Raw genomic sequence first — 27,633 nt, 5'->3', positions numbered from 1 at the left:
ACGACGCTACTTCCGCCCCTCCCTCTGACGTATTACCTGTTTCCGGGGCGGAGCACGGCCGAAGTAGCTGGGCGGGGCGTGACCTCGATCCCGAGGTTGAATGAGGGGGAGGCGCGCAGAAGAGCGAGAGGGCGGACGGCGGGGGAGGGGACCGAGCAGGAGCCCGGCGCCCCAAATGTGTGCGGGCCGGACGGTTGCGCCTCGCGCCTAATGGTGGCGCGCGCCCTGGGCGCTCTGCAGGTGGCGAAATGAGGCCGAGCCCCCGCCTTTCCTTTCCCGAAGCGCCCGCGGAGTCGATTTCGGCCCAACCCTCTGGAGCGTCGTGTTAGCGCCCGTCTTCCTGGCGTCGTCCCTCCGGGCGATGCTTTTCTCCCTCGTCCCATGGCCGGCTATGGCGGAGGCTGGGACGAGGCGTCGACGCGGCCTTTCCTCGGCGCCTGCGCCCTAGTGCCCTTCGCCGAGGCGCCTCTGCCGCTGGTGTTCGAGGCCTTCGGGCAGCTGTGGGAGATTCAGGCCCAGCTCGGAGCGGGCTCTTCGGCCACGGTGTACCAGGTGGGGCCTGGGGAGAGGGCGACGCCTGCGGCGGCTGTGAAAGAGTTTAGCAGGGACACGCAGAATGGCGAGTACGGATTTTGCAAGGAGAGGGCCACGCTGGAAAAGCTGCAGGGACACAAGAACATAGGTATGGGCGGCCACAATTCTTCAAAAGGGGACAGAGCAAACTCTGGTTCATAGACAATGGCGCGCGCCGCTCTAAATTATAGTTTTGGGGGGCTCCGACGGGGGGGGGGTTGTTGGGGAACCCCCCCACCTTACTTAATAGACATCGCGCCTTCGTTTTGGGGGGTTGTAATCCTCCACATTTTACTGCAAACTGAACTTTTTCCCTAAAAACAGGGAAAAAGTGAAGTTTTCAATAAAATGTGGGGGGTTACAACCCCCCAAAACGAAGGCGCGATGTCTATTAAGTAAGGTGGGGGGGTCCCCCACAACCCCCCCTCCCCGTCGGAGCACTAAAAACAGTAATTTAGAGCGGCGCGTGCTGCGCTCAATTGTCTGGGCGTGTCTTTGTCCCGGCGCGCTTTTGACCTGACACCCATACTCTTCCCCATATTTAAATGTTAAAGTTTGACACCCTATCTGGCAAATACATATTACAGTGGTGCCTCGCATAACGGACGCCTCGTACAGCGAACGCTGCGCATAACGAACTTTTTGTCTTGCTCCCTATAACGAACTTCGTTTCACACAACGAAGTCGCCCGAGGGGCCCGGGGGGGGGGGGCGGAACTACTCTCGCCGCTTCCTAATGTGAGCCGGGAACAGCAGCACCCTCCTGTCTGAATGCAGTGTTCCATCATCTCCCTCCACCTTACCTTAGATGCCGAGTTTTCCGGCTTTCTTTTTCGGCCAGCCACACACTTTCAAAGAGCAGCACATGCGCAGATGCTCTGTTGTTCAATCTTCTCCTCTGACGCAACCGGAAACCGGAAGTTGCAGGAGAGGAGAACATTGATCAACTTCAGCAGCTGCGCGTGCACAGCTTTTTGAAAGCGTGCGGCTGGGTGAAAAAGAAAGCTGGCAAACTCTGCATATAAGGTGAGGTGGAGGGAGGGAAATGTAGGGCTGCAGAACGAATTATTTTGTTTTACATGTATTCTTATGGGAAAACAGGGCTGCAGAACGAATTATTTTGTTTTACATGTATTCTTATGGGAAAACGCGTTTCACACAACGAACGTTTCACATAACAAACTTGCTCCTGGAACGGATTAAGTTCGTTGTGTGAGGCACCACTGTATTTTACTTATAAGGATTTAGGGCTGCCTTTCAATTAAAATTTTTAATTGTGATTAATCACATGATTAAAAATGTTAATCTCACAATTGATTGCAGAGCATAACCAGCGATCCATGGGGGGGGAGGGGGGGCGCGCACTTCTCTCCTTCCTCCCCACGTTAGGCTTCATACCTTTTGGTGGTGGAGATGCTGAAGCTCTGCCAGTCGCAGAAATCCATTGCCTCGAAACTGATGAAGTCGGCAGAGTGCCTGCGTCCACTGATGGCTGGTACTTCTGAGCCATTCACACCTGAACGGAACACACTTGAAGAGTGCAAACGTCAGTGGCTAGAGGCATGCTGCTGACTTCTCTGCTTATGAGGTAGTATGATGAGGAAAGGGGAGTGAATCAGGCAGCAGATATCTTTGGCTGGCAGGACTTCCACTACCCCACCAGCCACTGAACAGGTACTGCAGCTTTGGAGGGGGCCAAGATTCCAAGGGGCTCTCCAGTATCTTCCTATGTACTACTGTTACTACTATTAATTTCTTTCCTTGTTATTAACAGCAGATGAAGCCAGAGTCTAGTAGGATTACGTCCATCAGCCATCAGGTGGAGATAGAACTCAGTTGTCCTCAGCCTTATTGGATGCACAGCCTCCTGGATTCTACAGGTGGATTTCAAGCCAGGCCTGGCTACTTGGAGAGAGAGGTGTTCTGGTTGAACGGTGCCACTTTGGAGGTTACTCCTGGGCCCTTCCAGCTCCCTACCTCATCCTCTTCGAGGTAACACCTGCTCACTGCAGGACCCTTTCCCTATTTTGATGCTGTGCCTTCTCTGTTTCTCTGCTGCTCCTTTCCCACATGAAAAAAAAGGGAGACAGGCACGAATTTAGTTAGTAACCACTTTCGACAGCAGTGACACCCTCATAGGGCTGTGGCTCTGTCATTCTAGGAGACTGGTGTTTAGGCTCTTTCAGTTGCCATCCCTCGTTAAGTGCGGGTGAGTTTTTTCTGTGAGGACGCTCAGGTTACCACCAGCATCACCGTCATGTGGGCTTTCCTTAGTGGAGCTGTTGCAAGGGGAATGGGCCTAGCTTCAATTGGTCCTTCCTGCCACAGTTAGGAGTTTGGAAGAGTTTTTACTGTCTGCCTTTCTTTGGCAGTTAGTTGGCCTGTTTGTTGTAGCCCATACTTTGGTGATGGCGGTCTTACAGTTCCTCTTGGGTTATCTAGTTGGTCTCACATGCTGGTCTCTCTAGCTCGGCAGGGGTACTTGGTTAACGTATTGCTTTTCTTTGCGGTGTTCACAGCATAGACGGGATAGGTGGACTACATTCTTACCTCTCTTGGCGGTTAGGCCTAGCTGGTCTGCGTACATCTCTGCCTGGAGCTGATTTTGTTTCTATCCAGGAGTTTCAGGTATTCATATTTCAGTTGCTGAGGTTCCTCTTTGTTCCTCCAGCTTTCTTAGAGGGTTTCTGGAGTTTGGCTCATCAACCTTCGGGGGAACTTAGCTAGCTGAGAATGGAGGCTGGATTTGTAGCACTCTGTGTGTAGAGGTACTTGGTCTGTGATACAGTTGTGCCTTTTTTTTTCCTGATCTGTCATGGCTTTGCCATGGGCTAAGAGTATTGCTGGATAGGGCAGAGTCATTCAACAGGAGTTTTTCCTTTATCATTGGAAATAACGACGGGCTGGATCCCTGCAGTCATTCTACTCATAGGGGACCACTGCAGTTATGATTCCCGCAGCATATTGCTCTCAGGAACTGATGGCTGCTGCGCACATGTGTTATGTGGGTTTGCCTCTGTCTATTCGTGGGATACATCACTTTGTGATTTTGTATCTCCTGGGGCGTATTCTGCAGAGCATGAATTAGAAATGGAAGATTTCACAATATTGTGGTGGTTGTCTCAGGGAAGCCACCGTGGTAGTCTGGGTGTGGGGCTACTTATGATGTGGCAGTCATTAAGTTGGGACTGGTATCGTGATGTGTATTTCCCTCCCTACGTTAGGACTGCTTTGCTACATCCCACTAGTCTCTGGATTCATCTGCTGTTGATGACAAGGAAGGAGAAATTATGTCCTTACCTGATTATTTTCTTTCCTTTAGTCACAGCAGATGAATCTAGAGCCCCACCCTGTTTCAGCTTTTGTTGGTTTGGAGCACAGTTTGGGCTGCTTTTTCTCAGGCGATTGCTTTTTCGGTTTTTGAGTATTGTTTTGTTCGGTTATCATATGTATGAGAAAGGAGTTTCCTGAGTTTTATTTCGGATGCTCTGAGGTGACCTATACTGAGTGGCCAAGAGGCTGTTCATCCAATAAGGCTGAAGACAACTCGGTTCTCTCTATCTCCACCTGCTGGTTAATGGATGTAATCCCACTAGTCTCTGGATTCATCTGCTGTGACTAAAGGAAAGAAAATTATCTGGTAAGGACATAATTTCTCCATAGCAATGTACAGAGTCACGAAGAAGATAGTCCCTGCTCAAAGGAGCTTACAATCTAAACAGGCAAGACGAACAAACAGGATGTTATGGATACAATTAGGGGGAATGGTTAATCTGCTAGCTAGGTTGGTAGGGAGTAGTGCTGCCCATTTCAGGGAAAAATTTTTTGTTTCAATTCAATTCGGCCTATTTAATTGATTTTTCAATTTGATTCACTTTTCCCGCCCAATAGGGCTTTTTTTTTTTTTTTTTTTAAGACATCCTGGCAGGTTTATTTTGTAGCCTCTTTGCCCTCTCCAGCCTCATGCTGGTGCTGTAATATAAACAAAAAAAAACAATAAAAGACTTTTCCTCTCTCTGTTAGGTCCTAGCTCATGCTCGCTAACACCGTGCTGTCTTAACACCAGCTCTTGCAGGATATGCATTTCAAATCTGACATATTGTAATCACAAAATAAAATAATTTCCAGTGCAATAGGTGAGACATTCTAGACCAGAGGTAGGCAATTCCAGTCCTCGAGAGCCACAGGCAGGTTAGGTTTTCAGGATATCCACAATGAATATGTTTGAGATGAATTTGCATGCACTGCCTCCTTGAGATGCAAATCTATCTTATTCATATTTACTGTGGATATCCTGTGATATTTCTGTAATTCTGTGGCTCTCGAAGACTGGAATTGCCGACCCCTGTTCTAGACAGTAGGGTTATTTCCTTATAGCTGCGTGCTGCTGCAGAAGGAAACCACTGGATTTTTCACTCCACCTCTGTTGTACTTCACTGGGCTCTCTAGCTCCACCTTCAGTTCTGTGCTTACGCTGCCTGCCCCTGATCTGGGGGATCCTGATGCGGATGACTTGCTTGCAGGTGCAGTGCTTCCCGGGATGAGAGATCAGGGACTGTGTGCCGGGTCTGTGGATCCCTTTGAGGTTTAGCAACAATCGTCGACTTTAGTGCATCTGGGCCTAAGTGCCATGTGGCCTATAAGTATAAAATAGGATGTGCAGCATTTAGCGCACACTAAGCTTTAGTAAAAGGGCCCTTAAGTTAGTGTTTCCCAGCCCTGTTCTTGAGGTGCATCCAGCCAAGTGACTTTTCAGGATTCACACTGAATGTGCAAGAGAAATTATGTCCTAGCTTTCTGTATATAGATATTCTCGTATCTCAAGCATATTCACTACAGATAGCATGAAAACCAGACTGATTAGGTGGACCTGCAGGACAGAGTTGGAAAATTTTCTTATCGATATTGTGCACTGGCACAACCCCTAAAGTTTTGTTTCCATGTATGTATAGTGCTCTGCTTGTAGTGGAAAGCCTGGTTACCAGAAAATAAATATATGTTTTGTTAGATTTCTCATACCTCACTTTGCAGTGATTTGTTGATGTTTGAAAGTTGTGTTTCTCTAATTCCAGTGACACTGTTTGGTGTGTTTACGAATAATCACTCTTTGAAGGGCCCAACTCGATGTTTGCTATTGGAGCTACTGGATATCAGTGTGTCGGAGCTGCTTTTGCGTTCTTGCCAGCAGGGCTGCTCATTCTGGCTGATCCAGCATTGTGCCCGTGATATGCTAGGAGCCCTGGCATTCATTCATCACCAAGGCCATGTCCATGCTGACCTGAAGCCACGCAATATCCTCTGGAGTGCAGAAGAGGAGTGCTTTAAGCTAATCGACTTTGGGCTCAGCTTTAGGGAAGGCAATCAGGTTAGACACATAAAATCAGCTAGAGGTATTCAGAAAATGTATTTTTATATGCATATATTTGACTTATTGAAGTGATCACCCTATAAACACAAGACATTTAGGGCCTGATTCTGTATAGGACGCCTATCTTGGCAGTTGCCTAAGAGGCGGCTGAGCATTGCATACTGGCATCCTATGCAGAATCGTGTCTACCTGAAAGGACAGACGCCTTACACCCCACCAGATTCTCTAACTGGCACCGGTTAGAGAATCGCACCTGTCTTTGTCGAGGGATCCCTTGCCATCAGCTGATCATGGCACAGGAATCTGTGATCAGCTGATTTGGCAGGACTTCCCAAAATTGTGGCTTTAGGGGTACTGCCATCTCAGTTGATTGGGGGGGGAATACCCCTGCTGCAAACCAGCTGGGGCAGAGGACCCCCCCAATGACACCCAGCTTTGAGATTGGCAGGAGGGATGCCCACGCCTTCCTTCCGCCGGGCCCCCTCAATCCATCCTATGGGAGTGGCCTTGATATCTGGGTCAATCGGAGTCTTGGGCACCTCCCCTGTCCATCTCAGAATGCACCTGGAAGGGGAAGGCACGCCATTTTGAAGAGGTGGGTCTCCAGCAGAAGGGGCTGGGCATCCCTCTTGCCAGGTCATCTTCTAAAGGTGCAGAGGATGTTCAGGGTGGGGTGTCAGGCATCCCTCCTGCTGATCTCAGGTGTGTAGATAGGGGTGATGTTGGGTATTAGGCCAGGAGGGAGTGAGCATCCCTTCTGCTGATCTCAGGGGTGGGGGGGGTGTCCTCTGACGCAGCCAGTTCAGCTGATTACGGCAGGGGTATTTTCCCCCCGATCAGCTGAACCGGCAGGAATCCCCAAAGCAGCTGCCAGCTCAGTTGATTGGGGATTCCCATGCCATGATCAGCTCAGCTGGCTGGGTCTACTTTTCCAATTTGAAATGTAGGCCAGAATTTTGCAAGCCAACATTTCAGGCGTCTTGTCACGGCTCTAGGTGGACGAGAAGGGACGCTTAAACTTGCCCAAGGCCACTTCTGGGTGAAACCACGCCCTGCTTTAGACCCGTGACAAGCGCCTACAGTGTAGGCGTCCTTCCTTGAAAGAGGTTTTTTGTTTGTTTTACCTGCTTGTAGAATCAGCCCCTTAGTTTATTTTTCTCTAGCACATTGGTTGATGCACTCTACTTGCTAGGTACAGTGTTTCTCTTGAAAAATCCTCCTCTTGTTTTATATTGCATAGCAGTGTTTTTCTTTTTTTAAAAAAAAAATCTTTATTCATTTTATTTCTTTCAACAAGTGTACAATATTATTACAAACGATTCACATAACTTGCAGTGTTTTTCATCAGAGAAATGAAAACTTCCTCTTAACCTAGAGTGTAAATTGTGTACATTGTGGTGTTTGGTTGCATAGTTTTGTTTTTCTACAACTTTTAATTGGTTGCGTTACTTGAGTTTAAAGAGTGGTTTTCAATTCAGAGGAACTTAAGCCATCCAACCAGGGTTTTTGGATAGCTGTAATGAATATGCATGAGATTGATTTCCATACATTGCCTCCATTATGGGTGGCACGTCAAAAGCGCTCAGGACATTTGCGCGCCGACACCTGCGTGCAGGACGAATGTGTGCCCCCAGTTCCACTGCTTTTATGTCTTACTGGTAGCGTTCTGAGCAGGGGGAACCCCTCCCCCACTACACATAACTACTCACACTCCTTGTGGGGGAGGGGAAACACCCCCCCACTACACTGAGAACTCCCGAACAGTGAGAGAACGGAGTTTTAGTGTACTGTGGGGTTCCCCCTCCCACCCCCAATGGGAGTGTGACCAGTTATAAGTGTACTGGGGGGTTCATCCCTCTCAGAATGCTAATGGTAAGGCATAAAAGCAGTGGAACTAGCAGTGTGCATTTGTCCTGCACACAGGTATCGGCACACAATTGTCAGCGTGCTAATGGCCTGTGGGCTTTCGTCGGTGTACCCCATTATGTGTACATCAGTCTCGTGCATAATCATTGTGGATATCCTGTGTGCTGAATTTTGGGTTGAAAATCCCTGATTTAAAGAAACATGAAACAGCTGTCTCCGGAGTTGCCCCTAGGCTCTGCAGTTGTTACCCAGGGAACTGAAGTAACAATCATGCTTTTTTTTTCATGAGAAACTGAAAACTCAATCCACCAGCTTACTATTGTATCCCTCCCCCCACTGACACTGAAACTCAGTTTCATGCTGCATCTCATTCTCTTCTCTATAGTTTCTCTTTACACCCCTCTAGATCATTCTTGTCTTGCTCCCCAGCCTCAGCCCCACTTTTGCTGGTCCCCCAACTTACTTTCTTCTCTTCCCCAGGCTCGGCCCCCTTACTCTTTCCACTCTCCTCTGTTAAAGCTCAATGCTTCGGCTCTTCTCTTTCCATTCCCTCCAGTATTTTCTTGTTAATCCCAGGCTTGCTTCCCAACTTGTCTCATCTTTGGTGAGACCCAGCCTGGGCAGACACTTCTAGCCATACAGGCTGCAGCTGCTCTTTCTGTAGTTGATAGGGCTAACCAGAAAAGGCATGCCAAAGGTGTCATGTCACAAAACATGCAACAAAAAGAACACACAGTTGTGCTTTAATAGAGTTGACCTCACACAGCCTATGTTTTGGCTAAAAGCCTGTGTTAGGGGTCCAAGTCATAGTGTCATAATGTATCTTCAACCTACTCCAGCACACACAGACAGCAGTCTCGTAGAAAACTCTGTGTGAATCAGTAAAAGAAATGCAACACACACTGTTTTTCTCTGACCCTCCTGTAATGTCCGATTTAAAATATAGCATTCCTAACTGACAAAATGGACTCTTGTCCTTGAAAACTTTTGCCTCTCAAAACTGGTTAATTTATAAGATGCCTCCAACCTCTGTCAATTTTGCTACTGCATATTCATACGGCCACCCCTCTGGACGTTTTCATTCCTAACTCTAGTTATTGTGTACCGGCTTTTCCCTCAGGACGTGAAGTACATCCAGACAGATGGGTATCGGTCTCCAGAGGCTGAACTGCAAAATCTGTTGGCCCAGGCAGGGCTACAGAGTGAAATGGATTGCACCTCTGCTGTCGACCTGTGGAGTCTTGGGATTGTTTTGCTAGAAATGTTTTCAGGAACCAAACTGAAGCATACAGTCAGATCTCAGGAATGGAAGGTGAGCTGCTTCAAAAAGATATTAACCCATATTCTGTGCACACACACCCTACCTCGTACATCCAGCACCTTCATTCCCTAATGTTTTTGAATTGCAACTGAAGTGTTTCCCTTTGCCCAAGAGATTTTGCTTCAGCTGAGACAAAGCAACTTGTGCTTTTCATGGCAGCACAAACATGCTCTCTGTACACAAATGCATGCGATAATTCCCACAGCCCACCACATCACCTTACTGTCCCTTACCCCCATTCTTGGCTGTTTTCATATTGGATATAAAGGACAGAGACCTTAAGTTTTTGGGGTTTTTTTTTTAAATTCTTTATTCATTTTAAAAATCTTTCATCAAGTGTACAATAATCATAGTAAACACAATAAATCAGAGCACTTGCATATCTTATCATTATAATCTAAACATATAAATGTAACCCTCTCCCCACCCTCCCTCAAATCCCTTCATTCATGTAAAGAAACCTATATTTGAATCCCTCCCCCCTTCTATTACTATATGATGTCTGACTAATAGGAAAATGGCATTTAATCATGACAAAAAGACGTTAATGGCTCCCAAATTGTAATAAAATTATTATAATTCCCACAGCCCACCACATCACCTCACTGTCCCTTACCCCCATTCTTGGCTGTTTTCATATTGGATATAAAGGACAGAGACCTTAAGTTTTTTTATGTGTTGGTGTCCTCTAGCTCCACTGCTCCTTATTATTATGATTTCAGGATACTATAACTTCTCGATTTCAGTAGCATTAAATAATAACTTCTGTTGAAATATTTTTGATATTCTTCATATGAGGGATCTGTTTGACAAATTTATGATCACTTTTATTTTGCAGGTGAATCGCGCTACCATCATTGATCACATTTTTGCCAGTAAAGGTATGGTAAATTCTGCAATCCCTGCCTATCACCTCCGAGACCTTATTAAAAGGTATGTGCTAGCTTGTGATTTGAGAGTTATTAATTCTATATGGTAATGTACGGCAATAAAATGATTAACAGTTTTTGTAAACTTTATAGCAAAGCTAATCCCAGAAATATTAGATATTGTCACATCGTCCTTTTCTTATGTTGTTCCTCCAAGCTATTCCTTCTCCCTTTTTTTTGAACCTAACTGAGATGAATTGGCTCAATAGTTTTGCTCAAAATTGCAAAAACTGTGAGAAACTTTTGCTGGTACTGACATTTCAGATCCCAAGATAATGTTTTCTTCAGCAGCTGCTACTTGTCAGGCAGACTTAATGTGGAACGAGTTTAAAGCTCCAGATTGGGAAGAATTTGACAAGTTATATAATAAATATGTAAAATCTGATTGTCCTTTAGACATTTGTGTCCACCCCTGTTATTTTTGAAATTCAGGAGAGATGTTTGATTGGATTACAATATTACTGCAGAATGGTGAATTTCCAGCAAATTCCAGCATTTTCTAATTACACCCATAACCAAGAATTCAAAATAGTCTTTAGCCATCGTTTGCAATTATCGTCCAACTGCAGCTATTTCTTTCTTTATAAAAATAATGGAGGGACTAGTGAGTATTTGAATCGAGAAATTATCTAGACAGATTCTCAGTCTTACATCCATCCCGTCCCTTTTGGGAATATGTGAATAATGAGAACGGACTGTAAGTTTAAAATTGTTCTTTGAATCTCAAACTATTATTTATTTACTAAAACATTACCATTCTAAGCAGACTCTTTTTTTTTTTTTTTGGTTTTTGTTTTTGCTTTCCAGCATGCTTCATGATGACCCAGGGAAAAGGATTACGGCTGGAACAGCTTTGTGCAGTCCCTTTTTCAGCATTCCTTTTGGTAAGCTGATTTTGTTTTATCATCTTGATGACACTTTGCTGCCATTTGGTCTGCCAGTTTGAGCTTACTTCTAACTTTGTGGTGGCAATGAAGGTAGGAAGAAAGCGGAATAGAAGAGTTTGAGCAAAGCCATACCGTGGATCAAAGAGCTTAGTGGTTAAAATAGTGAGCTGCAAACCAGGAAAGCCAGGATTCAAATCTCATTCCTCCCACTGGTAATCACTGTGACTTTGAGCAGGTCACTTAAACCCCTCTGCTGCCTTAGGTACAAAGGCCTCTATTTACTAAGCTATGTTAGGGCAATAAGGCGCATTTGCCAATAACATAGCTTAATACAGAACAATTTTTTTTAATCACAATACACATTAAATAGTGAACGGTGAAATGACTCGGGGATCCGATTCTCAAAAGAGCCCATTAAAATCCTGTGAACCATTGTAGTGCTGGTAAATGTTTCAATTTATTTTATTTTTTTTTCTCTTGCGCCCTCTGAAATATCAAATTTTCCAATTTCTAAACGAGAGGTGGTGTTCCAAAAACTTCACATGCAAATGAGGTCCAAGGAAATACCATCCGATCGGTCGTTGGAGCAAGCAATTGCCACATGCGCAGAATAGTTCAAGGAAAGAGACTTAAATTTGCACATGCGCCAGGAAAAGCTACGTCATAGGCACAAAAATCATAGGTGTGTTTTATTGTAGCATGTCATAAATGTCATGGAGGGGGGGTCAGAGAACTATTAGCAAATCATGCAGAAGTTTGGGTGTGTTTGTTTTGTTGGGGGAGGTTTAACTTCATGCAATCAGCAGCCCCAGTCCTGCTGGTATATGGTTTTAAAGAGCGCACCTTTTAAGACACACATATGGCAAGATATATATATTCTTTTTTGGGTGTGTGTCCCCATTCCCTCCTCACCCTATAAAAATATGATGCATGTATCCTGTACTTTTTTGGGGGGGATGGTGGAACTGGCAGCCCCAGACCTGCTAGTATACACTTAACACATGTGGTTCAACACTTCTGGCACCTCCAGACCTGATGGTAATTTTGGTGCATTAAAGGTCAGCACTTCATTTTGTTTATCACCTTGCAATATCTGGACACCACCCAGAGTGCTCTTTTTAATATTAATAATAATAATAACTTTATTTTTGTATACCGCCATACCCAGAAGAGTTCTAGGCGGTTCACATCAATTAAACAGAGTTACAAGTGGTTTACATCAATTGAGCGGGTTTACAAGCGGTTCAATATCAAATTAGAAACATAGAAAAAAGTGGCAGAAAAGGGCTATAGCCCACCAAGTCTGCCCATTCTAAGTATCCCCCCCCCTGAATTTACTCCCTTAAAGATCCCACAAGAGTATCCCATTTTTTCTTAAAATCCGTCACACTGCTGGCCTTTATCACCTGGAGTGGGAGTCTGTTCCAATGATCCACTACTCTTTCGGTGAAGAAGTACTTCCTGGAGTCGCCATGAAACTTCCCTCCCCTGATTTTCAGCGGATGCCCTCTGGTGGTCGAGGGGTCCCATGAGCCAGAAGATATCATCTTCTGATTCGATGCGTCCCGTGATGTATTTATACGTTTCAATCATATTGATCAAAATTGATCAGAGTTGCCAGGGGGGGGGTGAGGGAGAGGAAGTAGAGGGGAGAGGGGTTATTTAGTTAGGAAGGGGTATTAGAATCCTGGTCTTAGAAGAAGCGGGTTTTGAGTAGTTTTCTAAAGCCGAGATAGTTGGGGGGCCTTGAGGGCCATTTGGGATAACCATTAATGAGCTCATTGTACTACATTTTCCTTACTATTCTTGGAGGCTGCTGTGTGGCATGGAAAAAGACCACACAGAGTCCTTTTGTGCATTGGAAGCTAAAATGCTAAACCGGTTAGAACTTGTTTTGCACCAAACATTAAAGGCACAGTAAGTTTAGAGCATTGGGGCCTCACTGTTATGAAAAATGAATAATGCTGCGTGCATTAAACTTGGAAAGCTGCTCCATTCTTTGGAAATTAACAGCTCATGAAGTGATGTTATCTTCAGTTTCCTTCCCAAGAGCTACTTTTACCAATGGGTAAAGGGGGCAGCTGCCCCTGGCCCAATGTAACAGGAGACTCATAAGTAAAGGTGAACCTGAGCACAGTGCCCACTGCAGTCCAACATCTTCCCTCCCTTCTCCTTCCCCAGTGCAACTGCTTCCTGGGGATAAGAAGTAGCATAAAGGCTTATGGAGCCTTACAGATAAACTTCAACAAGCCCTGTCACCCCTAGGAATTGGCCAAATGACTGAACCTTTTTCAGAGAATCACTTGCTCAAATTGTACCAGGGAAACTATTCGAGATGATTTCCCAAAGGACTTTGGAAAGAAAGGATGTAACCATCTCATCATCGGTTAAAAATCTCAAGGGCCTCCCTGGTACCTAAGGTTTACCCTTAGAAGCATGCTATGAAGTAATAACTCATAATAGGCTTTAAATTCAATCCTATAATGAATAGGGAGCCAATGATATTGTATGAATAAAGGAGGAACACAATCGAATTTATGAGCACTGCCCAAAAGCAGTATGGCAGTGTTCTGTGGTCTGCAATATTCTCATATAGGATGATGATGATATACCTAAGTATACCATATTTCCATTCCATAATGTAATATGAATAGGGCATGTATGTAGCAAAACTATTTAAACTTTTGACTTTTAAATATAAGCATCTACTTGTCCATAAATAATCAAGTCACATACATAAAAAATGGAATCCCTAATAGGTTCCAAATATGGTAAAAGCAATGTTTGTCCTCTGACATTTTATCATTGCCTCAAAATGTTCCTCCTTTTGCTGTATTAGTATACTATCCAAATTTTGCAACAAAATTTTCCAAGATATCCCACTCCCCCCACCTCAGTACTCTGAAGAACTTATCTTTTTTGTGCATTAAGAGAGTCATTCAGTATTCACAAGATCAAAGTCCATCTCTTCAACCAGGCTAATGGACTGAACTCAGAGATCAGAAATGTCTCTCCAAGTGACCTGACACAACCAGCAGTAGAGCAATAAATTTAGCAGCTGCGAGTGCAACCTGTACAGCTCCCCATATTCTTGATCTTTGACTCATGAACCTTCAGATTTTTATGCCTTCTTTCACAGGGAAAGGTGGGGGGGGAAGCAATGTCAGGCAGAGCTTTCAAATGGGTTATGTGACATTAATGAGCCTCGTACTCCATGTGGAATTTATTACTGCCACTGGATCATTAACCCTGCTGACTCCTCCCGGTTACATTTATCAAGTTTTGTCGGTTTCTTTTTTTGTTTTGAATTTGCTTTGATAAAGATGTCTGAAGCATTTGTTCTAACTTTTTTTTTATATAAGCTGTTGGATAGTGTTTCTCCCAGTAACCATATTTGCTCTCCTGAAACAGCTCCTCATGTTGAAGATTTAGTGATGCTTCCTACCCCTGTGCTGAGATTGCTGAATGTGTTGGATGAAAACTGCCAAGAGGGAGGGAAGGATTATGAAGGTTGGTATTCACTTGACAGCCTGGAACTTTCTTTTTGTTGTTTTGATGCAATATTTGTTTAATTTGTTTATTTGGATTTAACACTCAGTAGCTCAGGTACATTTGCTCCATCTGTAAAGGACTCACAATTTAATGGTGCAATTCTATAACTTGGCATTTCAAATTAGGCATCTTGATGCCATGCAAAAACCAAAGAAAATGATGCCAAAGTATCCACAGAGAAGAAAATCCAGAAGAAACCAAAAGAAACTGTGGAGTGATGATGTTCCTTAAATGGACTTTATTTGAAAATGTCAAAAGTTCCAAAGGTACACTAAAATCATCCACATAAAAGCCGGCTCACCACATAATTAGCTTTCCCGTGTATTCACCATTATAGGACCCCTGAAGAAGACTTTGTCTAAATGCAGACTGTGTCGGGTCCTGCATCCCTAGCGGACTAGGTCCTTTAAGGCTTTTATGTGGATGACTTTACTTTTATGTGGATGATTTTAGTGTACCTTTGGAACTTTTGACATTTTCAAATAAAGTCCATTTAAGGAACGTCATCACTCCACAGAGTTTCTTTTGGTTTCATCTTGATGCCATGCACTAACAACAGTATTCTATAAGGTGGACACACCCATGTCCCACACATGCCCCACCCTACGTTTCCTCTAAGCTGAGCACAAGAGCAATCACTCATAGATTCTAGAAGCGTCACTCACAGACTGTACATAGTTGATCACAAAAATACTTGCAAATCTAGAAAATTGTTGGGTTTAGAACTTTTTCCTCCCACAAATTTTTTTATATAACTTGTCACTCGTATTAGAGAAATTTTGCACGCACCCAGCCAGACCTTAAAGCAGGGGTGTCAAAGTCCCTCCTCGAGGGCCGCAATCCAGTTGGGTTTTCAGGATTTCCCCACGAATATGCATGAGATCTATTAGCATACAATGAAACAGTGCACAGGCACCAGCACAGTTAGTACAGCCCGTGATTCCCTATGGGGAAATTGGTGCAGCATATTTATATTTGCTGCCTTCAGGAGATTATATGGTTTCTTTGATTTTCACAGTATTCATTTATTGCATAGTTTCTTGCTCCTAATTTACATTTTCATTTTCCATTACTAATACAGCATTATAAGCCATTACAAATTTCCTTAGTATAATCCTAAACTTTTCAGCTACAGTCGGATGCCTACACAGCCCTGTATGCTAGTTTGGAAACTTTAATATCTCACATCATTTATAGTTATGTTAACATAGGCCAGTGTGTACCCTGAAGAAGGCATTTTTTACATGCCGAAATTGGATTCTTACTCTGGACTTGGTTCCAACAGGACTTTGCTTCAATGGACAACTGCTGTCTTGATCATTCTCTTAAGATATGCATAGAGACTCTTTTTGATGCCTGTTGATTAAAATAAATTACAAGGTTGTATAGACATCTTTCTTGCTTTTACTTTGTTGTTCTTCACATATCCCAAGGCAAGAATTTTCTTCCTTGTATCTTACACTTAGTATAATCCTAGCCATTCAACTGACAAAACAGTAGACCTCCTGCTTTGTTCTTTGACGATGGTCTAATTATACAAAATTTTTGTATACCCCACTGTTCCCTCCACCCCCACAAACCTTTTCTCCCCCATCCCAGAGAGAACTCCATTATCATAAATTTACTGTAATACTACTAGGCCGATGTGACAGTCCTTCCCATATTAGGGACCAGGTTTCTCCACTTCTTAAGTGATTCTCTTAGTTTTAAGTTTATTTAAAATTTCTTATACCGCCCAATCGAGCCTTCTAGGCGGTGTACAAAAACATCAAAATAATGCACTAAATTAAAATACAGTTTAAACAGAAACAGACCAGGGGAAATGACAATATTTAAAGACATCGACGAAAGGGAACAAAAGGAAAGATGGGTTAACTACAATTGATAGAAAGAGAACACATAAGGGAAGGAATGACAAAGGGAGGGGAAACAGAAGCATCTAGAAATTCCATCCTATATAATAAAAGGCTAACTCGCGCATGCGCAGTCCTATTTTCGTGTTCCGTGCGCTGTAGGTCTGTGGCCGAAGGAGTGCGCATGCGCGCGAATACGTCACCACCCGATCGCCTCCACAAGCCGGACCGCAGCCAGACGACGTTATCCGTTTCTCCTGTCGCCGCCGCCGATCTCCGTTTCTCCTTTGCCGCCCACCCCCTTCTCTTCCCGCGGGTCCGAATGGCGATTCAAGCAGCATGTACATCAGTCTCCACACGCTGCTTCGGGCCCTTCTACTGCCCTGATTTTCTCTGCCGCGTCTCTGATGATGTCATCAGGGACGTGCCAGAGTAAATCAGGGCAGAAGGGCCCGAAGCAGCGTGTGGAGACTGATAAAAGCGCTGCTGGAATCACCACCTTTGTAGTCCGGCCCGCGGGAAGGGGAAGGGACAGGGGTGGGTAGAGGAAACGCTAATGCTGCTGCACAGGGAACTGGTGGGGGGGGGGGGGAGGGAAATGGAGGGGGATGGAATGCTGCTTTGGACAGACAGAGAGAGGAAGGGAAACACAAAGAAAATAAGAAAGACACAGGGGCAGGTGCACAGGGAACTGGTGTGGGGGGAGGGGGATGGAATGCTGCTTTGGACAGACAGACAGAGGGAGGAAGGGAGACAGAAAGGAAAGTAGAAAGACACAGGGTCAGGGAGATACACAGAAAGACAGACAGGCAAAGGGGGACAGAGACAGACAGAAAGGACAGCGGGAGCCGCGTCAGGAGGGGTGCGGGATGCGGCAGTGGGAACTTTTCCAATGGGTGCAACTGGGCAGCTGTCGGGAACCTCTGATCAGGGGCAGAGCAAGGTAAGAGTATCATAGGGATAAGAAGGAGGAGGGAGGATAAAAAAGGAAGGGATGCCTACTGATGGACAGGGGAGGTGAAGAAAAAAGAACGGAGGACTAATGTTGGACAGGGGGAGAAGGAAAGAGGTGCTGCTGGACAGGGGGGAGGTAAAACAAAGGGAGAAGGGCTGCTGCTGCATAAGGAGAGCAGTGAAGGGGTGGTGGTGGACACAGTGGAGGTAAAAGGAAGGGAAAATGGACAGGGGGAGCAGGCAAGGGGTGGTGATGGACAGCCAAGGAAAAAGAAAGGCAGAAAGAAAGCGGCTAAGGAGAGAGAGAGAAAAAAAGACAGACACACACACATATGTTCTAGCACCCGTTAATCTAACGGGCTTAAAGACTAGTTTTTAATAAAACACTTTCTCCATAAAGTAAAAGTAGGAGCCTCTGCCTGCCTCATCCCAAAAGTATACATTTTCTGGCTAGCAAAAGAAGTCTTACGGAACAAGGCATTTCCACTCTTACGAAGATCTGGAAAACAATTTTATGTCCATCCGCAATGGAATTCTTTTTTGCAGCTTATCCTGTAAATAGTTTACAATATAGTCCAAAAAAACTTGTATCTGCTCACAAAACCAGAACATATGAACCAGAGGAATGTTGACATCTAAAGTAGTCAGCATGTTGAGCCATATGAGACACAAGAGCTCAAGATGGTGAAATACACAATCTTAGTAAAAACGTGTTGCTCCTTCAAGGTGCCTGTACCAATTTCTTAATATTTTTCATCAACAGATATAACCCATCTCCTGTAATCTGTTCTGTAGATTCCAGTTCTCTATTCTATGGACTTGCTAATGCATTATAATCCCCTTTAGGACTAAAATAGCCCAAACTGACCTGATAAAAGCATAAACTGGCTTTAGTCTCTTGTACCTTATCAGCCATATCCTCATTCAATGTAAGCACATAAGCATCGCCTCTGCCGAGTCAGACCATAGGTCCATCGTGCCCAGTAGTCCGCTCCCGCGGCGACCCCCCCCAGGTCAGTGATCCTTTACTTAAGACATTTTGTCCTGTATAGTACCCCTCTAACTATACCCTTCAATCCCCTTTTCCTTCAGGAACTTGTCCAACCCCTTTTTGAAACCCAAAATCGTACTCTGCTCTACCACCTCCTCTGGAAGCACATTCCAGGCATCCACCACCCTCTGAGTGAAGAAGAACTTCCTAGTATTTGTTCTGAATCTGTCTCCCTTCAATTTTCTTGAGTGCCCTCTTGTTTTTGTTTCCCCCGCCAGTCCAATGACTGGACATATGGTGATAACCTGTTGATAAGCAGGCCATTCATTTGGTTGCATAATCCCTTCTGCCTGCAAGTCTGTAGAGGATTTTGTAACTATTTGATTGTGATCAAATCTTTCACATAACACAATCCTTGTGTGTGCCATTGCCTCCAATAAATTTAGTAGCATCAGGGTTAAGGTCTTTTTGAACATTGTCACACCTCATTTGCTTACACAGCCAATGTCGGCATTCTTATTGATTTTAATAATGGATGTCCAATTATGTGTAATTTGCAGCACTGCTACTCCAGTCAATATAAATAAAAGTTTATTGTTATTTGATGAAATTTGACTTCGAGCTCTCATTGCAGTACCAAACAGAATCGTATCATATGTCAAGGCTACCGGATTTTCTAACATCCTATTAATTTGAGGCCAAATTGATTTCCAAAATATTAATATGAATGGACAATAGAATAAAAGATGATCTAATGTCCCTGAAAATGAAAAATTATGACAGATTAAACTATAATTTTTGGTGGAACTCAGTTTGCCATATATATAAGATGGAACGTACATTTGCAACACAAAAAGGATATATGGATAAGTTCAAGAAAATTTGAGGACCATTAACAGATTTTTGCAATGACTGATTTTAATTTTTTCCCATAATAAGATAATGGTTAAAGAAGGGAGGGAGGGAAGGGGTAAATAATTTATTCTCTTTATTATACATTATAAAAAATATATCATAATGAATGAATGATAGTCCTATGAGAAATTAATGTGATAAAGGGAGAGAAAAGGGTTCATAATTAAATAATAATTGATAAAATCATTACAATATATATGTTATATAAATTCATAAGAAAAATAATATAAAATATGGTTTATATAAAATACATTATAGAGATATCAAGTGTATTGTTAAGATAAATGTATGGAAAATTTATAACACTTGTTGATATGTGAAAAAATCAATAAAAAACTTAAAAAAATAAAATAAAATAATGGATGTCCTCTGGTGGAAAAAAATCTCATGAGGTTTCTGAGCATGGCTGGCTGTGCCCCTAACCCCCGCGAATAGGGAGGGAGAAGTGAATTTAAACCCCCACCACTAACAGTAAGATATGTGTTATCCTGACTTTGCTTGCCAACTCACCTAAACTCTTACTGTATTTTGTCCCATAGATGCAGAGGAAGACTTGAGGGAGGTATGTCAGAAATATGGACCAATTGTCTCTCTCTTTGTTCCAAAGGAGAACCCTAGTAAAGGCCAAGTAAGTTGTTTTTGTTTTTTAACTTTGACAGCACATATAAATTGCCATGCCAAAATAACATTTTTGAATTGAATTCACACCAGTAACTCTAATTGGTTTAGGGGGGGGGGTTGAGACAGCAGAATAAATCAGCCACATGGGTCCGTTCTCTCAGAACTCCCAAAAAAATAACCACCCCCCAAAAACTTTTCTGAACATCTGTTGGAGTTTATGTCCTTTTCAATTTGTTTTACTATGTTTTTTGACCATACTTACTTCATTTGAGGACATGCCTTTGCCATAAACATGTTCAATATTTAAATCATAAATTTCTGTTACATAAACTCAGGAGTCTGTACATTAGGTGATCAATCTGTGCTCGCAAACTGTTTGCAGAAAGGTGTCAATTGCATCTTTCACCTCCTCTTCCTTCACCAGAGGGAGTATAGAGCCCTCTTCAGTTTTTCCAAGCGAACTGATATATTACTTATTGTGACCTGGGCAAGTCGCTTCATCCCCCCATTGCCTCAAGTACATTAGATAGATTATGAGCCCGCCAGGACAGACAAACAGAAATGTTTTAGTATCTGAATAAATTCATATATATTATTCTGAGCTCTCTGGGAGAAGGTATAGAAAATTGAATGAATTAAATAAATGTTGTTTTTGATCCACTCTGGTTTTTATTATTTTGGGAGGCTTTGTTTCCAAGAGGTCCCCATTTTGAGGGCTACTCTGTCTGGGGGAGGATGCAGGCTCCACAAGAGTGGGTTGCAGCTTGCAGGGGAACCCCCAGGTGTACCTGTTGAGCTAGCCTGCTTTGTGCTGCTTCAAGGCTCGGGATCCATTCCCCTGAGAGCTGGCTCGTCTTCTGTTTTATTAGAGGCTTAAGCCGGCTGCGTTGTGATCACCCCTGTCGCACCACAAGGATCTGGAGGTGGAGTCCTCATTATATGTTTATCTGACTGGCAACCTGAAGCTGTCCAGTTGTGGAATGTTTCTTACAAGGATTTGTGGTAGAAAGTTCTCCCTATTAAGTCAAGCTGCATCAAAGCTGACACCAGCAAAGCACACAGCCCATTTTTCCTTATGGGGAAAATTGGGGGAGGGGGGGAAGGAGGGAAGTAGAGAGAGTCTGAAAAAGTTAATTTTAAAAGAGGTGCTGGGGTCAACCCCTATCCCTGAAATTCTTGACATTGAGGGGAGCCCCTATGGGCCATTTTTCACACAGATTCACTGGCAGTGGCCATCTTGGATTTTAAACAATCTTTTTCTCTAAATCCTCCATCTGCCTCAAAATCCCTAGATTGTCTGAAAATCGATTGGGATGGACTCCTCCTACTGTTCTGCCCCTATATCATGCCAGTTTTGCACTGGATAGCTGAGGAGTGGCTGTGTTCCTCGGTGCACTTGAGGGAGGGGCAGGAGTTCTGGGTTTAGCCTCCTATGAGTCCTCTAGTCTGGGGAACTGCAGGGAGTTTGAGTGGTAGGGAGAAGATCCCCCCTCGGAGACCTCAGATCAGCGGAGGCATGAAACACAAGTGCATGGATGCTGCGGAGCCTAAGAGAAGCCAATCTGAGGTCCAGCAGGGGTCTATGGGGCCACTTGTGCAAGAATTTACCCCAGAGTTATGTTTTCTTAAGATTCTGTGCTTGGGGTCGTCATTGTTGCTGTTTTCCAAGTTTCTTTGTATAGAACTGTTTCAGCCATCATGCTGAAACATGTGAGAAAGACCAGTTACCTCTGCTTGTAACCCCTGGGGTGTATGAAATTCCATACAGCTGTGGCAAGTCATACATTGGGAAAACTGGACGCACTGTAGAGGAAAGGCTGAAAGAACGCAAGAGACACCACAAGCCATGCAACAGAGAAAAATCAGCTGTAGCCTGCCATGGCATTGAAAATGTTATATGATTAGATTTGAGAACACAAAAATCCTGGAGAAAGAAGACCACTGGTGGCTGAGAAGAATCAAAGAGGCAATAGAGATAGCAAGACACCCCAATAACTTCAGTGGAGGTTAAGGGCTCTCCATAAACAAAGCATGGCAACCACTCATCCAAAAGAAATTCTCCCTCCATCTAAAAGTCCCCCCCTTTTATTTTTGTCTGTCAGATTTCAAAAAATGTGACCAGACTTCCCTGCCAGAATTTAATATTGGGTCCAACAGACATTCCTGCCAGAATTCAAATCTGTGACCAATGAACTTTCCTACCACATTTCCTCTTTTGGAGGTCTCCCCATCATGGAGAAAGTTGGCTCCCAGCTTAAATGGCCAAGCAGAGCAGGACTGGAGATTTTTATTGTTCCAGTGCTCAGCTGCTTTCCTGGAGGATTCTAGTTCACTGTTGGGGACTGAAAGTCAGGAGGCGACCAGGGAGATGATCCATCAGTTTCTGCGGCATTTAAAGTCTTGCTACCGTTCCCCATGTTTCAGATTTGCTTAGGGAGTTAAAAGTTGAAGCCGCAGCAGCCATCCAGTTCACAATGCACAGTCAGGAGCAGCTCAAATGCTCAGACCACCTTATGCCCTGCACATCCAGACATCACCTTGCTGGTCACTGAACAGTGGAGACTCCGGAATGCTCCTTGAAGGTGACAAAAACTATGTCCAAACTTTATTCTATGGCTCAGGCGCTTTTAAGTCAGCCAAAGGTGGATTCTACGGTGGCTCAAGTGACTAAACATTCCTTCCTTCCTAGCAAGTGGGAAGTGATGTTAAAAGATGCACAAGATAGCAAGGTAGATGTGGTTCTTAGAGGCAATAAGAAGTGCTGGCTTTGGGGATCAGAACTGTAGGGGCAGAAGGCTACAAAGCTCCAGTGCTATCAGGAGAGCATGGAGATGCTCTTTGAAGACCAAGTGATTTTTTACATCATTTGATAATAGGAGATGAGACTTAGGTCTATTGCAGAGATTCTGAGTCCAAAATGGAGTCAATGCAGTGGAAGCCCAAGTCATCTCCCACTTCAAAGTTCAAAACAGAAAAATATGCAGGGAAGATCATAGCAGCTGTCTTCTGGAATGTTGAAGGACTTTTGCTTCTGGAATTCATGCCACATAAGAAAACACAATGCTCGCTTTGCAGGAGTCAATCAAGGAGAAAAGACGAGGAAAACTCTCACAGCATGCTGCCATCCAAGAATGTGGGTTTTAGCAACTGAACAATTCACCCTACAGTCATGACCTTGGTTCCCTCAGAATATTTTCTGTTCTGACTTTTGAAGAAATCTCTCTGTGGACAGTGATTTTCAAGTGATGGAGATGTCAAGGAAGCTGCAATGTCCTGGTTTGAAGCTTAAACAGAAGAATTCTTTTCAAAGGGATTAGTCATTGCAGGAAAAGTGGATGAAGTGAATGGAGCTATCAGGGGACTATACTGAAAAATATATTTTTTTAACTCTCTCCTTTCTTACTGAGGTAGATAAATTATTGAACACCCCTCGTGGTTTGGATCTCTAAGGGAGAGGAGGGAATAGTAGATGGCTTGGTTAAGCATATGGTCTTTATTTGCCTTTTGTTTTTCTATGTTCTGTGTAGTGTTCAGACCAAATAATAGGGCTCCAGCCTAGATTCTTAACCCCTATATGTTCCTCTCCAATATTGTATGCTTAAAAAATCAAGTTGATGCCCTTTCTTATAAGTAGGCTGAAAAGAGGAAGATGTCACATTTTTTGTGGTTGATCTTCTGGTCGGTCATCAACTGTGGAACAAACTTTGCCACAATGCAAGACATCCCCAACTTCTCTGTTAGAATGTTGCGACATGAACCAATGGAGATGCTGCATTCCTCTGCCAATTCTGTAACAGTTAACCAATTAGCATGCACAAGAACCTTCACTTGATCAACACGATCATCATCAGTTGACGTTGATAGGTTTTCCAGTTCACGAAATCATCTTCTACTGATTCACAACCACATTTGAAGCGTAAATACCATTCAAAACACCTTCCACGACTCATGACATGCTCCCCATAAGCCACTTTCAACATTTCATAAAGTTTCTGTAGTGGTTTTACCCAATTTAAAACAAAACTTCACACTGTAGCGCTGCTCATTGAGGTTGCACATGATGAAAAATAGACAAATACTGCTGTAGCTCGGAGACGAAAACATATTAACAAACGGAAAAAAGGAGGTTACTCAGGAGGTTTCATGCTACTCAATGCCACCTAGCACATCTCAAAAGAACTTCCCATTGGTGCGCAATTCAAAATGTCCTGGAACTTTTTGAACAGACCTCATATGGAATTTCTGGGAGTTATAGATGATTCAGATCCAACAATGAAGTTATTTATTAATCTACCCACTTTTACAAAACCACGCAAAAGGTTTTTAGTGCTGGCCGCTGCGCTGAATGCTCTACGCTGCTGTGACACTCTGACCGTTGGAGCAACCATGATGCTACTGGTGACTTTCTGACAGATTGTCAATCTGAAACCTTTTTGAACTTTTTTTTCTCCTTTGCAGCATCCTCTTTTGGGCCCAAACCAGGGTTTTTTGGGGGTGGTTGTTTGTTTTTTTTGCGGGGGAACTACATCTATGTGGGGCAATAATCAATCTCTCTGTTTACATGGATAAACGTTTTGATAATTTTAATCTCTAATTCCAAGAATTCATGTTATTGCAAGACTCATTTATAAAACTATACATAGTTTACATTTAAATCTTGGAAGCCAAAATCAATTTTTTCTGCTAGAAGATAACATCTGAGGTTTAATAAGATTTGAGTGTAGGCAAAAGGACTATTTCCAGAACATCCCCTACCATTCGCTTAGTATGTTATAAAGTCATTCTAGAAAAGCAGAATGCATTTTGGTTTTGTCAGTTCTGCTCTGTTTTCAAGTATTGTAACTGAGGAAAGGCAATATATATATAAAAAAAATAACCCTAAGATGGGATGACATGCCTAAATGTATCTCACTGAAACTCCCTGGTTTGTCTTTACAGGTCTTTATTGAATATGCAAACGCTGGTGATGCCAAAGCTGCTCAAAAAATGCTGACTGGAAAGATGCTGGCTGGCAAGTTCGTGATAGCCACCTTTTACCCACTGAGTGCCTACAAGAAGGGGTATCTGTACCAAACCTTGCTTTAGCCAGTGACTTCGTTATCCTGCAGGATCAAACTGTGATAGCCTCCCTGCTCCTACTGTGTGGGCTAACCTGACTTTTGTAGGACTGTCGAAGGTGCTTCGGTGATCGCAATGGAGTTAACATGCTCTCTACAAACTGCACCACTGAAGACAGTTCAAAATATATCAGTTTGTGATGTCTACCTGAAAGACCATGCTCACATTTACAGCCCTTGCATGGCATTTCTGGGGAATCCTAGCTCTCTACGACAGGCACAGTTTTCATTCATTATTAGAAATACACACATGTCATAGAAATGTGTAGTGTATTTACGGGTAAGTTAGAGCTGGAATAAAACTCGTAACTCTTGCACATAGCAGACAGCTTTGATATGCAGCACCTTACTTTATATGAGAGTGATACATTTATTTTATTTTTTAATGATAAAGGAAGGATTCCATAGCTACCATTACCCAATAGCATGGTTTATAGCCTAGTGTTTTCAGAAGTGATTGATTCTGCCTTGCAGTATGCTTCAATCCTGCTTGATGGAGTATGGCTTTTGACCTTTGTAACAGCTTGCTGCAATATCTCAGGAATTTGTTGATGAGAAAAATGTGTGGCAGGGATTTGTCTTCCCCAGTCTGAATTCTTCTCATTGATGCAGTACAGACATACCATACAGATGCAAAAGCAGTTGCATTTTACTATTTTGCAGAAATTCTTTATCTATTTTCTTGAACTTAAGACCATTTGTTACTGCCTGAAATGGAGCTGTCTTTGAGGCAGTTGTGCATTCTGAGCTCCTCGTGGGCTGATCTCTGGATATGATAGCTGGAGAGCTGTCCTTGATATGGATCAAGAGGGGCAGCTTCTTGGCATTGTCTGATATTCTAGGCTTTTTAGCTGCATAATCTCTCATCAGCTTTAGAAAGTACACATAAGGATGTCCTTCCTCCTCACACTGGAACAAGCCTTGTTCCATGCTGCTTGGAGAAGCAATGTGCCTGATCAGTTGTATGTAGCTAAGCATTGACAGAAGGTGTGGCATGACACTATTAATATTGCTCTGCAGTAACTGTGATGGAATTTAAGTTTTGGTACTTGACGTGGGATCGGGCGCAGAGTTACAGATGACCAAATTAAGTCTGCATTTAAAGGAAGTCTTCAAACTGCCCACATTGGGGAAAAGGCCTCGGGCACTTTTTGCATGTTGACGTTGCACCGGATTTCAGAGAGAAATTACTGTACACTCCCACTTTTCTTTCTGAAACTTGCTGAAGGTACAAATGCCTGTGACCTTTTGCACTTGCCTTTGCGAAGATACATTTTGTCAAGGAAAGTAACATACGTAGACTTGAATGCAGTCTGTACTTGTTTTCAGTTCATGCCTAGAATTCAGCTGGAAGCAGTGCCATATTCAGAAGCAGCAAGGAGAGCAATTTAAAACAACGTACATGCAAAAATTGCTATTTATGCAGGTAAAAATGGCTTTTTAAATTGTTCTCAGAGCTACCCTGGCTTGTGGTATGCTTTGACTTTCTATGAAACCCATTAACTTGTGCTGCATGACTGCTTGAGGGATCAGCTCTCTAATGAAAAGATTGTGTGATGTAATGTAACACCTGAACAGTTTAATAGAACTTTTTCATCTGCTATTATAAGACACACTAGGGCACCTGTTTAACAAAATGTTATTAACGCATTAGTAAGTAGGCCTCGCAAATCTTAGTGGGGTCTTTAATAACAATGCGTGACAGTGGGCTAGATACTATATAAGACGCCTAAAAAAAAAAATTGACACTGAAAAAAAGAAGGTTTATAGAATAGCACTTATGCCTGGGAACTGCGTCCATTTGTACCAATTGAAGTTCTGTGCAAATCCTCGCACCTAAATTAGGAGCAGATACCCCTTGTTTTATAACAGGGATCTCAAAGTCCCTCCTTGAGGGCCATATTCCAGTCGGGTTTTCAGGATTTCCCCAATGAATATGCATTGAAAGCAGTGCATGCACATAGATCTCATGCATATTCATTGGGGAAATCCTGAAAACCCGACTGGATTGCGGCCCTCGAGGAGGGACTTTGAGACCCCTGTTTTATAACTATGCATATAAATCCAAGAAAAGCCCCCAATTCAGCCATGGCTTCCATTTGTGTCCCCTTTTTTGGCTCGCATGTAACTTTTAATTGAAACTAGTGCAAATAAGATCCCAATTATTAGCACTAATTGGCTTGTTCAGTTGCATATGTTACTTTGTACCCTGCCTAGAATGGCTGGCTAGTATAGGTAATAACTATTTAAATAAATTAATTTAACAAAATAAAATTGTGTGCCCAAATTTTTTTTTTTTGGGGGGGGGGAATATGTGTTTAATGCGAATGTTAAGTTTTTTTGATAAGCATATAGGTCTTGTGAGTATAGATCGCCTGACTTCAGGAGTTAGTGCTTAGGTCTACCTAAGTTTGAGACCACTGCTTTAGTGTATCTAGCCCTGAGAATCGAAGAAACCAGTAGGTTAAAACCCAATGATGCGACTTGTGGCCTTCGGCAAATCACTTCAATACTGCCTCAAATACAAAATTTAGATTCTAAGTCCTTTGGGGACACAGACATTTTCATTTAATCATGATTTTTCTATCTGCTGAACCAGAACAGTTCTAAGTGGACAACAAAAAATATAAAAATACATTCGAGCATAAAGCTAATACAGCAATAAATCATAAATAAAATATATACAT

At 43.2% G+C, this 27,633-nt stretch overlaps 1 protein-coding gene across 1 annotated transcript; it reads left to right on the top strand.

Annotated features, from left to right (window-relative positions):
- Positions 1 to 133: 133 nt before the first annotated feature.
- UHMK1 (U2AF homology motif kinase 1) lies at positions 134 to 27,215 on the top strand. The gene is made up of 8 exons (XM_033961448.1): positions 134 to 682; positions 5,645 to 5,937; positions 8,927 to 9,118; positions 9,966 to 10,060; positions 10,864 to 10,940; positions 14,355 to 14,453; positions 19,748 to 19,836; positions 24,768 to 27,215. The coding sequence occupies exons 1-8, from the start codon at positions 382 to 384 to the stop codon at positions 24,912 to 24,914; spliced, it is 1,293 nt and encodes a 430-aa protein (XP_033817339.1). The 5' UTR covers positions 134 to 381; the 3' UTR covers positions 24,915 to 27,215.
- The last annotated feature ends 418 nt before the right edge of the window (positions 27,216 to 27,633 follow it).

Source organism: Geotrypetes seraphini, chromosome 10 (assembly GCF_902459505.1).
Source record: "Geotrypetes seraphini chromosome 10, aGeoSer1.1, whole genome shotgun sequence".
NCBI lineage: Eukaryota > Metazoa > Chordata > Amphibia > Gymnophiona > Dermophiidae > Geotrypetes > Geotrypetes seraphini.
The sequence above is the reverse complement of the archived record's forward strand: the minus strand, read 5'-3'. Positions and strand labels throughout refer to the sequence as shown.